This window comes from Myotis nattereri, assembly GCF_964212035.1.
Source record: "Myotis nattereri genome assembly, chromosome: 10".
In the NCBI taxonomy this organism is placed as follows: Eukaryota; Metazoa; Chordata; class Mammalia; order Chiroptera; family Vespertilionidae; genus Myotis; species Myotis nattereri.
This window is the reverse complement of record NC_138085.1, coordinates 29,196,078-29,211,976: the sequence shown is the minus strand read 5'-3', so window position 1 is coordinate 29,211,976 and position 15,899 is coordinate 29,196,078. Positions and strand designations below refer to the sequence as shown.

The window sequence follows — 15,899 nt, the reverse complement described above, 5'->3', positions numbered from 1 at the left end:
AAGGCTCCCAGGTTCCATTCCGGTCAAGGGCATGTACCTTGGTTGTGGGCACATCCCCAATAGGGGGTGTGCAGGAGGCAGCTGATCAATGTTTCTCTCTCATCAATGTTTCTAACTCTCTATCCCTCTTCCTTCCTCTCTGTAAAAAAAATCAATAAAATATATATTTTTAAAAATTAGTGATATAGTTTACCTATAATAATAAAAGCGTACTAAGCTAATTAGATCTTCCAGGCTGAATTTCGTGCATCGGGCCTCTAGTATTATAATAAAGATGATGCAGCAATGGAGGAGGGTGTGCGAGAGGGTAGAAGCTAGTTAGTGGGGTCAGGGGAGGACCCTCTGAGGGGGGACAAGTGAGCTGAGAACTTCAGGAGGGGAAAGATGGAAGTTTTCCAGGCCAGGGAAAAGGGTAAGACGGCAGAGGCCCTGCGGCAGTCCTTGCTGGGCTACTGAGTCCACGTTAAGGTCGGTGCAACTATATGAAGCTTAGCGAGCAAGGGGAGGTTGGAGACGACACCAAATCAGGGGAAGGAGTTACACAAAGGGGGACGTCGATCCCATTCAATGGAATAAGCCACCTAAGAGGCAGAGAGGCCAGGCTGTCCGGCTTTTGGACGAATCTCCAATCCGCGAAGCTGCGGGTGCATGGCACGGGGGTGAGGCAACCCATCAGGAAAGGTTCCAGGACCGGGGCCAAAGGGCAGAGGCGGCCGGGGGCTGGGGGCGGCGGGTGCAGAATGGGACCTCGTGGTGTCGCAGGCGGCAAGGCAGCACCGCCCGCCGCGCCTGGTCTTTCCTGGCGGGGATCCCGCGCGGCCGGCAGGAATCTCCGGCCACGGCCCCCCGAGTCACCCCGCCTTTAATTCTGGTAGGGCGCCCCCTGCCCGGCCTGGCTTGGTTTTCCGACCGCGGCGGTGAGTTCGTCTTCCAAAACTCCGGAAATGACAGTACCCACGAATGACAGGGAGATGGACTGACGGATGGCTAGGAAGAACTGCCAGGGAAAACAGCCCTTTTCACTTCGGCCTGGTTTTATCGCACGGCTTTGCAGGAACCACTGGCTTTCCGCTTTGCTCTCCAGGTCACCCCCTCCAACAGCAAGACTCTTGGTTTGGCCCCTCGACCTGGATTGGCTGGAGGTTTACGCCTCGGCCCGGGATTGGAGGACGTTGGTTCCTTCCGTATTCCTCGCTCCCATAGGCTCGTTCGCCCGGTTTCTGGGAGGAGGGGTTGGGGACGGTTTCCACCCTCTTGTTTACGAAGCGCGTAGTGGCGGCGCTGTCAGAGTGCCGGGGCTGTCCCCAAAGTTCCCCATGTAGCTCCTCGGACCAATTGGGTCCCGGCTCCACCGCGCCCTCTCCCGCGTGGGACGGCCCTCACCTGGAGAGCGGCGGCGCGAGCGGACGCCCGCCGCCTCCCTCCGCCCTCGCTCGCCGGGCTGCTCCCCCTCGCGGGAGCTCTTGGTACGGCCCGCGCCGCCTCCTTCCCTCGCTGGGGTGGCTTCTCCCCTCACCCCCCCCCTCCGCCCCCCCATCTCGGGTCGGCGGCTTTTGGTGCCGCCCAGGAGAACCAGGTCATCGGCCGGTTCCCGTAAAAACAAAAACAATCGGCGGGTAGCCGAACGCGGCGAGCGGGGGGACCGGAGACGCGGGGCCGGGTGGGGCAGCGAGCCGGCGCGGTTGCGACGCGCCAGAGGCCGTGCGCCATGGGGCAGCCGGGCACGGGCTTCGCGGGGCTTCCCCGGCGCCGGGGCTAGCGTGCCCGCCGCCTCAGCCGCCCGCGCCGCCCGCCTGGGGGACGAGGAGGAGGACGCGGCCTCGGCCGGGCCCGGGTCGAACGGCTGTGGACGCCCGGGCGCCGGGGAGCCGAGCGCCGCCGCCGCCGCCTCCGAGATGGATCAGTGCGTGACCGTGGAGCGCGAGCTGGAGAAGGTGCTGCACAAGTTCTCGGGCTACGGGCAGCTGTGCGAGCGCGGCCTGGAGGAGCTCATCGACTACACGGGCGGCCTCAAGCACGAGATCCTGCAGAGCCACGGTAGGGCGGCCCGGGTGGGCACGCGGGGCCCGGCCCGGCCCGGCCCACCGCCCGCGCCCCCAGGCCCCGGCGGGGCGGGAGGGGTGCCCTCGGAGTTCGTTCCCCGCCTCCCCTGTGACTTTCCCTCCTCATCGCGGCCGCTTTGCCTCGAACCTGCCCGACCCGGTTGCTCATTGAGAGCGAGCGCGAGTCCGTGCAGAAGCCCCCCCGGAGCCTCGTGCTTCAGCCATGTTCCGCGCGCGCGTGGGGTCGGCCCGCCGCACCTGCGAGCTGCTGCGCTCCCGGGTGGCGCCCCCTACCCCGCCCCGAGGGGCGAATTGCGTTGGGCCCTTTTCCTGCCCCTGCTCCCCATCCTTGGCTGGGGACTCACTTCTTCTTTCTTTTTTTTTTTTTAATTAGAAAGTCGAGTGTTATTCTTAGCTGTGGGTGAAACAGTGGCCCCTGCAAGTTCATAATTTGACTGTTACGTGGAAGCAGCTCTTTGCGCTGACATGATTCCTATAGAATTAGCTGAATTAAACTGGCCCGCCCTCCCAGTGCAGACAGTGCTGAGACGGGGGGAGAACAGGCACATCGTTCTTCCTGAAGCAAATTGTGGAAGAAATTTTTGGTTATTTGCCTAAATCGAGTTTTTACTTGTTTTCTTTTTAGCAAACCCATTTTCTAGAGAAGGCGTTTTGTCTGGGTTATTTCAGTATTGCCCTAGCCCTGGAGGCAGACACTTTGCCAGAGTTAACTTGTGGTAGCTGGTTGAGAAGGGTTTTTTTTTTTTTTTCTTTTCTCTTTTTAAGTAACATTAAAGATCTGTCTGTGCTTACATCAAAACAGTCACAGTGATGATTCCTTCTGATCAGGATGTCAAGGACTGTATTTAATAGGCTTATTCTGGATGTAGGGACGGGGGCCTTTTCAAATCGTCGGCTGGACAGAAATTTGCGTAGAGGAAGGTATGGCAGCTGGGGTGCAGTGCAGGTGCCTGTGGCGGCTGAGATGAGGGCAGTGGCGCTCCTGGAACTTCTGTCCTCCTCCCTTCCTTCTCTCCTTCGTTATTCTACACCTTCCTCTCCCAGGTGACTTTCAGATGAGAGTTAGTGCTAGTCCGTGGGCAGGGAGTCTGAACAACATCTCTTTCTGGACTCAGCATCACTTTTGAGCTCCTGGGAAGAAGCAACCTGCAACCCTCGTGGGGGTAGGAGTAGAAATGTTCATATGGGACACCGAGCAGACCTCGATGGTTGCCTCTGAAGGGGAACGGAGGTGGAGCAGGCTGGGAATCCTGGGGAGGGTCTGCTGCGTTCGGTTTTGGTCATGAGAGAGAAAGCAAAAGCAGAGGGCTCATGAAGAGAGAGTCCGGCGCTTAATGTTTACTGGTGGCTGAAGATGTATAGATGGTGTTGGTCCGGAAAAGGACTATCATTTTTTAGCTTAATTTGCCACAAGTTCAAGGATTGTACTGAGCCCTGATTCTTTTTCTTCATCATTTAAATTAAACTTTAGGTTGTCTTAACTTCCCCAACTCTGAGGGAAGGGGAGAGCACTGTTGCCATTGAGTTGTACCTGCCTTGTAATGAAGTTTGGTCTAATTTAAGGTTCAGTAGGTGCCATTTGATCATTCTTACTGTGCTTTTGGTCTAATTTGGATAATGCACTGGTGCTTCTCAAACCTCACTCACGTATGCACTCTTATTTTTCAGATGGATTCATGATTTAACATAAGTAGGTTTGTCCTCGTTCTAGGCAGTGGTATTTGTGAAGTCACAGTCTTTGGTGTGTTTGGTATAATAAACTACTTATTAAAAATAAATTCGTAGCTATTAAAATATATTACATACAGGTAAAAGCACCATTCACATCAATGGTATGGGAACCACACTTTGGACAACCATTGATTGACAGATAAATAGTATGGATACATTTTGGTGGTTTGATTTGTGATTATTTATATGCTTTTTAGCACTTTTTTTCTATTGGCAAATATATTTATATATTTTCATTTGTGGTGGAAGGGACAACAGGAAAGAATTATATAGCTTTGTTGCTGATATTCTAAATTCACATTTGGTGAAAGAAGAATAGATAAACAGTTTTATGACATGTTTAAAGTGTATTTGGGAAAATGACAACCTTTGTAAGAGTAAAGTCTGTACAGCATTTTTTTAAAAATAGATTTTTATTGATTTCAGAGAGGAAGAAGAGGGAGAGAGATAGAAACATCAGTGATGAGAGAGAATCATCAGTTGGCTGCCTCCTGCACACCCCACTGGGGATCAAGCCCACAACCTGGGTATGTGCCCTGATTGGGAATCAAACCGAGACCTCCTGGTTCATAGGTTGAGGCTCACCCACTGAGCCATGCCTGCTGGGCTGTACAGTATTTTTTATTATTAGTTTTAGGCTATTATTAAAGGGAGTTCTAATGTGGCTTCTGAAAGTGATTCTTAAGGATTTTCTAAATTTAAATTTTATTTATTTGGGGTAAATAGTACATTCAAATGACAAAAAGGATACCCAGTAAAACCTCCCCCCTTCTTATTCATTGAACACTTAATTGGCTACCTCACAAAGATGCTTATTTCCAGAAAAAATTTTAAGAGCATTCAGGTAAATAATAATTTGTCATTATTTTTACTGTGATTTAGGCTTAGTATTATCTCAATTTGCACGTTGGTAGAGACAGCTGTATTTGTGGGAACTATCTAAAATTCCTTTTGTGTGGTGTGTGGTCTGAATCCTGGCAGTAAAACTCTTTTAAATTATGATCCTCTATCTTTATTTATTTCTTTGGTGAATCAAAGAGAATTTAGTTACTATTTGCAGAAGAACTGCTACTTTTTTCTTTTTCTTTGTTTAAAGTAATCTGAGGGTGGCAAATGAGTAGGTAAGTAGGCAATTAAGCATGAAAGAAAAAACAAATTATGGTGGTCACATTTTTTTAGTTCTGTGATTGGTATAAAGGATACTGTTATGAGGATAATGACTAAGTTTTGAATTGAATAAAATTTGATATCTAGTTTAATATCTAATCTGAAAAGTAGCAAATAAGTAGGCCAGCAGAGTTTGGGTGGATAACAGTAGCCATTGTTCAAATACTCTAAGAGGAGAATAGACTAGCAACCAAACTACTTGAGCTATTTTAGATGGTGAGAAGAGGTCATTGTTGGTGTTTCTAGTGGGTTTAGAAGCAGATTTAACTTTGTCAGCCATTCCTTTCCAGGCTCATTTCGGAGATAATTCTTTGTTATTAGGCACCTTACTCATTCACACTAGTATGCTACCCTTGATTCTTTTGGTTGCAGAATCCTTTAAATTAAAATGGAATTTGTTGACTCATAACTAGGCTGAGGTTAAGCCAGGCTGGCTTCAGGGGCACAAAGGATGTCATAAAGACAGGACTTGTGTTCTCCTCCTCTCAGCTGTGCTTTCCAAGGTTGGTTTTTTCTCAAAGGAGCTTTCCCCATATGGAGGTAAAGATGTCCAGGGGAGCTCATGTCGTCCTTGCTGCTAGGGTCCCCAAAGACAGGAGCGTGTCTTTTGTCTGCACTTCCAACAAAATTACCAGGAAATACCCTTCTTGTCTTGTTTGGGTCATATGAGCCTCTCCCTGAATCAGTAACTGGGGCTAGGGCATGGAGTCCACTGGCCATCCTGGTCTGTGCTTACCATGTGTCCGTAGATGTATGATCATGTGATCCCTTGTTGATCAACTAGAGGACAGAGTTCTAGAAAGAACAATTTGCACCCAAGACAAAAGGGATAGGTGTCTATTATAGATATACACAGGGGTGGGCAAAAGTAGGTTTACAGTTATTTGTATGGAAAATAATACAATAAATCATAGCAGAATAAACTTTCGAGTACTCACACCTGTAAACTTACTATTGCCCATTCTTGTATTATCATTGTTACATCATATGAATTACATCAATGGCAGTTACATCAAAACATCTTTTAGATGTTTTCTTGACCAGCCCAACCTTTATTTCTCAGTTTTTGCCTTGCTTCTTCACTGTAATGTTTGTATAATTCAAATATTGAATTATTAGTATGACAATCTGAAGACTAGAGAAAACAACTTGATTCGTGTTACCTTTGGGAACTTATTTGGCATCACTTCAGTACTTGACATGATAAAATTATTTTCCTAAAGTTCTTTTATCTTTTAAGTAGTTTATAACTTCAGATAACAACAGGGGAAACATGCCAGCACTGCTGTGATAGTATCTTACTACAGCTAATAGACAAATTTCCATTGTTTTCATGTTTTATTCCGTTAGCTATTAGGATGGTGAAAATGGTGTAGCAAACTATTCATTTGGGGTATTAAAACTGTTTTTATTTGGTGTCCTGCCTATTCATCTGTAAAATACTTGAAAATCAGCCCGAAAAGGCAGTTTAGGGGAGCGTTGTGGAGGGCCCTGACGCTGAGGTATGTACTTGGAGCCCTGTGGTACTCCATGTAACTCCCGCAAGTTGGTAGATACCAGGAGATGATCTCTAACTGGGCGTTTCTTAGAAAGCTCCAATACTTTGTAGGAGAGTGGCAGAAACTCTGCCCTTCCTCTTAGATTAGGTGCTAGCCTGATGCCTCAAGAATAGGGACTAGAGTCTCCGGCAGGACTTGACGCTTTTAGAAATATGCTTTCACCTTATTTGGGTTTGGTGATTGCTCAGCGGAGCTCACAATTCTTCGGGAACATTGTTTGGGGAGTCCATAGTAAGGCTTATATTACCAAAGCCTTTCTCCACTTAAAATTAAGGCCTAAATAATAATTTCTTTTTATACTAGAGCACCGTGTGTTACTTTGATACGTTTTCAATATTTGTGGAATTCATATAGATTTACTGTCTTACGGATATATAAAGACATTTGGGTGGAGATAAGGAGAGACTTATTATTATTTTTTCTATTTGAGAGAGACTTATTTTTTAAGAAAAAAAGGCCTCAGTCCTCCGGGAGCTTGGAGGCCAATTAAGGAGATAGGATGAGTCTGCACTTGGTGGAATAAAACACACTTTTGTCCTTGAGCTCAGGAGATGTGAGTTTGAGTGCTTGCTCTGCCATTTACTGGTTCTTTTTTTTTTTTTTTTTTTAAATATTTTTTATTGATTTTTACAGAGAGGAAGGGAGAGAGATAGAGAGTTAGAAACATCAATGAGAGAGAAACATCAATCAGCTGCCTCCTGCACATCTCCTACTGGGGATGTGCCCGCAACCCAAGTACATGCCCTTGACCGGAATCGAACCTGGGACCCTTCAGTCCACAGGCCGACGCTCTATCCCAGGGGTGGGCAAACTTTTTGACTCGAGGGCCACAATGGGTTCTTAAACTGGACCGGAGGGCCGGAACAAAAGCATGGATAGAGTGTTTGTGTGAACTAATATAAATTCAAAGTAAACATCATGACATAAAAGGGTACGGTCTTTTTTTTCAATAGTTTTATTCATTTCAAACGGCCGGATCCGGCGCGGGCCGTAGTTTGCCCACGGCTGCTCTATCCACTGAATCAAACCGGTTTCGGCCATTTACTGGTTCTATAATCTTTTTGTTGTTGTTAATCCTCACCCGAGGATATTTTTTCTATTGCTTTTCAGAGAAAGTGGAAGGGAGGGAGGGGGAGAGAGAAAATGGACTGGTTGCCTTCTGAACACACCCCAAGGGGGCGGAGAGTGAACCCGCAATCCAGGTACATGCCCTTGACTGGGAATCAAACCGGAGACCCTTTGGTGATGGGTGGACACTAACCACCGAGCAATACTGGCCAAGGCTGGTTCTACAATCTTGCCTAGCCTGTTTCCTTTTCAGTAAACTGATAATATCACAGAGTTATGGGAATTAAATAGATAATAGTTGTGAACTGGCTTTGAAATCTGTAAGACAAAGTATATTTGTTATTTTGAAGGTCCGTACCTTTAATCAGTGTTAAGCACTGTTTTATTTGAGACGCTTTGACTCTTTAGATGTATTTATTACTGGTGTATATGAAATACCATTCTGTGACCAGGGATCTATCTGCTCAATACTATAAGGATACTCAAAGCGTATAAGAAAGAGTCTTCAAGAAACTTCAGTGGCATAATGAGATCAGACTTTTATATTTGAGAAGGGCAAAAACCAAGGCCGTGGGCTCAATATATAACAGTGCTTCTGGTTGGTACAAGTATTAGCAGTTCAGAGAAATGGGAAGAGCAGGAACCCTTGGAAAGAACTGCTTGGGGAGGAGAGGTATTTCAGTGAACTTGAGAGCATCTGGTCAAATAGTAGTTAATCACCAATTATATGTGGAACTAGGCTGTCTTTTGAGAGTTACAGAGGACAAGCAATCATTCTCAAGCTCTAGTTAGGGATGAGACAGGCATGTTTTTAACAAACACAAACAATCCTTGTAATGCAAGACCATATACAGACAGTTCCCAACTTACAGTGGTTTGACTTATGATTTTCTGACTTTACGATGGTGTACAGATGATATGCATTCAATAGAAACCGTACTTTAAGTTTTAAATTTTGGTCTTCTCTGGGCTGGTGATACATGGTACGATACATGATGCTGGACAACGCAGCAAGCCCCAGCTCCACTCAGCCATGCCAGCACTTAGGGTAAACACTGGATGTAAGTCTTGAGAGCATGGTTAAGGTAGGCTAGGCTAAAGCTATGATGTTTAGTAGGGTAGATGTATTAAATGCATTTTTGACTTACAATATTTTCAGCTTAACCCCAACGTAAGTCAAGGAGCTTCTGTATATAGGCCAAGTGCTGATTGAGGTACAGACAAGAAGGAGTAAGACTTGAGACAAGGAGCCTCTTCTAACATGTGGGAGGTTTCAGTAGAGACTGAATGTGGGTAGTAGGAAGATAGGAGGGGGTGCCAGGAGAAGTTGTTGGTAAGAACAAAAGTGCAGAGGAGTGAGAGGACAAGAGGCATTCTGGGAACTGTGGAGGATCAGGGTGGGGAGAAATGAGGTAAAAGAATGAAGATTAGCCGAAACCGGTTTGGCTCAGTGGATAGAGCGTCGGCCTGCGGACTCAAGGGTCCCGGGTTCGATTCCGGTCAAGGGCATGTACCTGGGTTGCGGGCACATCCCCAGTGGGAGATGTGCAGGAGGCAGCTGATCAATGTTTCTCTCTCATCGATGTTTCTGACTCTGTATCTCTCTCCCTTCCTCTCTGTAAAAAATCAACAAAATATATTTAAAAAAAAAAAAAAGAATGAAGATTAAGTTGGAATAGGTTTTCTATAGTCATGGATACCTGGGAAAGTAGTAGACCAGGAGAAAGTATTGAATGACTTGGGTTGGGAGGGGCTTTTTGAACAGAGAGAGGCATTATCAGAGACCAATTGTAGTAGCATTTAAGTTGGTTGGAGTGGGGAGTGAAGTTTGGCAAGAATAGTTAAGATTAAGATCTGATGAAATAGGCACCTGTATATGGGTGGTAGAGATATGAAAGGAACATGCCCAGAATTCCTGAAGAAAGAAATTTCCAGGAGTTGGTACATGGAATGGATGGAGTCTGGCAGAGTGTGATAGAGGGGCTGGAAAAATCAAAGGTAATCTGAGGTGTGTGTTTTTTTAATGTGATTTTTTATTGATTTTAGAGAGGAAGGGAGAGAAAGAAGCATCAGTGATAGAATAATTGATCTGCCACCTCCTGCAGGGAGAGAAAGAAGCATCAGTGATAGAATCATTGATCCGCCACCTCCTGCAGGCCCTATACTGGGAATTGAGTCGAAATCTGTGCATGTGCCCTGACCGAGAATCATTTGTGACCTGCCGGTTCATGGGTCGAAGCTCAACCACTGAGCCACACCGGCTGGGCTAATCTAAGGTTTTGAGCCTGAGTGGCAGGTGGAACCAGGAAGAAAAAAGGAAGTTTAAGTGAGGGGAAGGTAGAAATTTTTTAAATATGAAAGCCCCATTTTAATGCTAAAGTAAACCTTATGGGGTTCAGCCATTTATTTCAAAGATAAAAAGAGATGCCTAGAAATAATTCTCTACATTTTGAAATTGAAGGGAATGAGTAGGCGCTTTAAAGTCAGACTATCTAGCATTTAAAAATTTGCATGTACATCCTCTTTTTTGTCTTTCTCTCTCCAGTTCTTGTCTCCTAGCCTCCCCCCCCCCCCGCCCAAATATATTTTTATTAATTTCAGAAGGAAGGGAGAGGGAGAGAGAGATAGAAACATCAATGATGAGAGAAAATCATTGACCAGCTGCCTCCTGCACGCCCCCTACTAGGCTCGAGCCTGTAACCCAGGAATGTACCCTTAACTGGAATTGAACCCAGGACCCTTACCAGCTAGGGCAGTGATGGCGAACCTATGACATGCGTGTCAGAGGTGACACGCGAACTCATTTTGTTGGTTGATTTTTCTTTGTTAAATGGCATTTAAATATATAAAATAAATATCAAAAATGTAAGTCTTTGTTTTACGATGGTTGCAAAGATCAAAAAATTTCTATATGTGACACGGCACCAGAGTTAAGTTAGGGTTTTTCAAAATGCTGACACGCCGAGCTCAAAAGGTTCGCCATCACTGCTCTAGGGCCTAGTCTCTTTTTGAAGCCTTCCTTTTCTTTCTCATGCCAGTCATTCTGGCCTAGCTCTCTGCTTCAGGAGCACTATTAGTCTGTACCATGTAATTTAGCCCTTAAATATAAACTCCCTCCCTGCCCCCCTACCTCCACGCTTGGTTTTGTAGCAAGCACTCTGGGCTGTGATTTGGTGCAGTGGATCACAATACCTATTGAATCCACTGTTCTGTTCTGTCAGGAGTTGACCGACAGATTCGCTAGCTATTAATATACTGAAGCAAGTTTGTTTTGTTTTCAGGGTGTACCGCCTGGAGAAGAAAAATGAGCATGTTCTATTTACGCCTTTTCCTTCCCCCTGTAAGTCTCTTCTGAGCAGCTACTGTGTTCTAGATGCTGAGATAGTTCACGAGAAGCATAAAACTTTCATAGGCCAATTTTAGTTTGCTACTCACAGTATGAAAGTGTCTCATATTGTTTTTTAATACCAACCGTACCTTTTCAAGTTTTTGTATTTTATTACTTTGCAAGCATATCCATGCTCACCTTATCAACAGTTTTTTCAGACTCTAGTTTAGACTCTTATCTTGGTCTCCTTGTACTCCCATCCTAAATTTCTTAACCCTTTGAGTGCCAACCAATATCCTAGGAACTATGCTAAAATTGCCAAGGCATTTTTGCTGATTTTACAGCAGTTTAGGAAAAAAATTATGAATCGCAAGTAAATGAAGTTACATATTCAAAAGCTTAAGGAAACCTTTACTACATTGACATATTTAGCAATATCATCATCACTAATAAAAACAGACTTAGAACTGGACGCCATTTCGAAGCTTTGATAGCGTTCCCGGCATTTTTGGCGAAAGACAGGAGGAGCGCGATTGCGCTCCCCGGCACTCTAGCGGTTAATCTGTCTAGTCTGTACCCTGAACGCTGTTGACACATGCATTCAGTGCTCAGTAAATGTCCATTCAATCTAAATGTCATGGTTCCCCCTTTCTTTTGACTTTAGTGTTTTTTTTTTCCTGTGTTGTCTTTGGTTTCATTTTGTTTATTTTAAGGTATAAAATTTTTTTTATAAGAATGTGATAAGGTAGAAAATTTTTTCCCTTGTTGCTTTCTTAGTAATGTCTAATCCTTTGTCTTTTTCTATTTAAAAAAATTTTTTTAGAGGAACTAATGTAGGATAGTCTCTGGAGTGTATTATTTCCTCTGTGAGATATAACTTTTCTTTTAGGTACAGTTAGGATTATGTTTACTCTATGGGGTTCTTTGTATTTATCTACATCAAGAGTGTGTATCATTTTGCTTTTCACTTAATTCCAGATGTAAGCTCTCTGTTCCATTTTATGAAAGTGGAGTTAACTTTTTTTTGGGTGGGGGGGAGTTAATAACTCAAAAGAGCTGAAATGTAATATATGTAACTAGTAGCCCGGTGCATGAAATTCGTGCACATTAAAAGGGAATTAATTGCCCTAACTGGTTTGGCTCAGTGGATAGAGCATCGGCCTGCGGACTCAAGGGTCCCAGGTTCGATTCAGGTCAAGGGCATGTACCTTGGTTGTGGGCACATCCCCAGTGGGGAGTGTGCAGGAGGCAGCTGATTGATGTTTCTCTCTCATCGATGTTTCTAACTCTCTATCCCTCTCCCTTCCTCTCTGTAAAAAACCAATAAAATATATATATTTTTTTAAAAGGGAATTAATTAGCAGAGATATTTTAATATTGCTATTTGCCCTTTATAATAGAAGTGTGAGAGAGGAAAGGAAATTAGTAAAATGTATATGAAAATAATATATAAATTTATTAATAATTAAACAGTAACAAAAGGATATAACAACAGAGGCATGATATAAAAACGGTGAAAACATGATATGAAAACAACAAAAACATGATATATAAACAACAGTGATGCAAACAATGACTGATAAAGTGATTAAACTTATTCTAATATCTCCCTGTACACCACATTAAGAGTGAACATGCTTTCAGAGTGCTTGACTAATTTCCCTTGTGCTGAAGTATTTAGAACTTTAACTGTAATGTCACATGCTCTTCAAACTCAAGAGAAAGCAACATATAACTGACCATGTGTGAAAATGGGTTCAGGTAGGAATATGCCTACTCTGTCTAGACTTTGTCCTTGTGATTTGTTAATAGTCATCACAAATGCTGGCATCATGGGAAACCGTCGTCACATCAATTTAAATGGGAGGCCAGTGTCAGATGGGGACAGATCAATTCTTGGAATCAGAACAACTTCTCCTTCTACATATCCTGTTAATACTTCAGCTTTGATAATGTTAGGTAGTAATCTTTTGATAATAAATCTGGTACTATTACAAAGACCCCATTTACTATTGAGATTTCTCAATAGCATGATGATTGCACCCACTTTCAATTTTAATTTATGACACGGCATTCCCGAAGGAGTAATACTATTAAGAAATTCGATGGGAAAATGTTCCTTTTCAGCATCATCTGTGGAATCAATGGAATCATCACTCAAATATGTGTGAAAATCTCCATTGAATATATCCAAAATTTCTTCATTTAATTTTTGAACATGCTCATTTTTTTGGACAAAGATTGCACGTTTAGATATATTTTTCATATTACCTATAGATACAGTATTTCCAAAGGTAGCTTCAATAATAGATCCATTACAAATCATTTCACAGGAGATTTCAATAATATCCATTCCTAAATGAAAACTGCTATCAAGTTTGCCATCTCCAAGTTTTACTAACCATCCACTATAAGCAGAATCCTCTGATCTCATATTTGTTGTAAGAGACAACTTTCTGAAACATCCCCAAACATTGCAGTACTTTAAACTCGTTTGTACTATGGCCGATCACATAGTATGCAGTACAATATGGAGACATTGTCGAAAATCTCCTCCAAGAAGGAGAACTTTCCCACCAAATACAACATTCAGACTCATAATTTCTCTTAGTAATTTGTCTATGGCGTTTATAGCATGACTGGATGCCATGGTGCATTCATCAATAATGAGAAGTTGGGCCTTTTTAATAGTTTTAGCAACTTCACTCTTTATATTGAGTCTAGAAATTGAAGTTTCATTTAATGGAATCGGTAATTTATATTGGGAATGAAAGGTGCTTCCACCGAGAAGTAAATTTGCAGCAATTCCTGTAGATGCTGTGGGTAAAACAGTACCACCACGACCTCTAATATAATGTATTAAGACTTTATACAGATATGCAGGTGAATAGGATTCCTAGCTGGCAGGCCACTGACAGCAAGCTATCCAACAGAAGATTGTGTGAGGAATGGGGCTGCCTCCTCCCTACTGTCAGGGTCTGGTTTGAAGGCTGGCCATGCCCCCTGTTGGGCCAGACCCAGAGTTCTACTACGCTGTGGCCTCCGCCTCAGCAACCCAGGACTTACTGCTGCTGGGCGCTCCTGGCGCTCCGAGCGTGGGTTCTTCCCTCAGGCCTCGTGGGAAACAGTTCAGGGAGGGCGCACCCTTGGCAAGGCAACCCAGGACTCAGCACTTCCACGCTCCACTCCGAGAGTGGGTTCCTGCCTGAAACCTTGCCCTCCAGGAAACAGCTGGGGGAGGGCGCAGTCATTTCCAGGACGACCCCTGCAGGACTGACTTCCTTCCGGTTGGTTGCACTTCTAGCCGTGATGTTACACCCAGGGTTTTTATATAAGTAGATATTTATAAACTTGTACATTAAAATTGTTCTCTGCTTCCAGGATATTCTTAACAATGATAAGTCAGGTATTAGTGATTTCTGGGGTACCCTGTTATCTATTTACACCAAAGTATCCTAGTCCTAGGTAGTAAGGTTTTCAGCCTTTTTGGAAATCTGAATAATTATCATTATAGCAATACCTTTCTGTGTTGTGCCTCACCATTTTTTATAGAGTGCTCTCAGTTATAGTTGGTCTTATCTCATGTGTTTGACTTTTAGGCAGCATGTACTTCTTGGTGTAATTGACACTTTTACATTGCCTTTTATAGACCAAATTAAAATGTGTGATTATCTGCCAATGTGCAGACATATCAAGCTACAGCATTGTAGTGCTGCCTATCAACCAGCTGTTTCGTTTTAGTAACACTGTCTTTAATAGTGTGTGTACAATTATTTGAGGTCCCCCACCCATATCATAAAAACAAGTATCAAACAAAATTGAAAATGCAAATACTGAGTAAGGATGAGAAACATAGTTTTCAGTAGTAATGATATATTTTTCCTGATTGTATTAGAAGGCCTGAAATGATGAGTAAATCTTGTTACATGGTTGGACATATGATTATCTTAAACTATGTGATCAGTAATGTAGGAAAATAATTGAATATATATATTCAATATATATACGTATATACATATACATAAATATATACAAACATGCTCTCACACACAAAATGCTAAACTGTATTGAGTATTATTTACAAAACTACTGTATAACTAGGAATTTTTAAGGATTTTTCACTTTGTGAGGCCTAGACACCTCGTTTACTATTAAGTATGTTCTACCTTCCTACATTCTGGCTTGGAATACCCTTTTATAGGAATACTTTATGTATTAAGGTTGAGGTGAATTTCATTTCTTTAAACCTTAGGATAATTTTCTTTTACAATTAAGGAAACGGGCTCAAAACACAAGCCTGTAAATTCTCATTCCGAGTTTACAGCTGATTTTTTTCTTTTGGGGAGGCCATTATTTGGAAGAGAGAAGAAACTTAAAACTGCAGTGGCGCCATTTTGTGAATGTGTTTTATTTGGAAATTGGTGTATGTTGAAAATGCATATTACTGAGTGAAAGAACCCAGCCTGAAAGGTTATATACTGTGTGATACCACTACTTGACTTTCTGAGAAAGGCAGAACTATGGAGACAATAAAAAGATCAGCAGTTGCCAGGAATAGGGTGGACGGGAGAGATGGGCAGGCCACAGGATTTTTAGGGCCGTGAAAGTGCTCTCTATGATATTATAATGAAGGATATACCTGTGTCTGTACATTTGTCAAAACCCATAGAATGTGCAACACCAAGAGTGAACCCTAAGGTACACTATAGGTGTTGGGTGAGTATGATGTGTCAGTGTAAGTTTGTCCTTTGCAAAAAAATAACAGAAAGTGTTGATAATGGGGGAGGCTATGCATGTGTGGGGGCAAAGTGTATATGGGAAATCTCTGTACCTCCCTCTCAATTTTGTTGTAAACCTAAAACTGCTGTATATAAAATATTGTGACTGGAAGTGATGGGCACTGTCTCAGAACTATTTCTTTCATTATTAAGTAGGGGCCTGAGTCCAGGGAGGCTTATTACATTGAAAAAGCAGTACTTCATC

General features: G+C 43.4%; 1 protein-coding gene across 1 annotated transcript in view; it reads left to right on the top strand.

The window, feature by feature from the left end:
• The first annotated feature begins 1,658 nt into the window (after positions 1-1,658).
• Positions 1,659-15,899, top strand: part of RMND5A (required for meiotic nuclear division 5 homolog A) — a 65,039-nt gene continuing 50,798 nt past the window's right edge. The window contains exon 1 of the mRNA XM_081101134.1: positions 1,659-2,037. Within this exon, the coding sequence (XP_080957260.1) occupies positions 1,896-2,037 (142 nt within the window). The 5' untranslated portion in view covers positions 1,659-1,895. The remainder of the gene's footprint in view (positions 2,038-15,899) is intronic.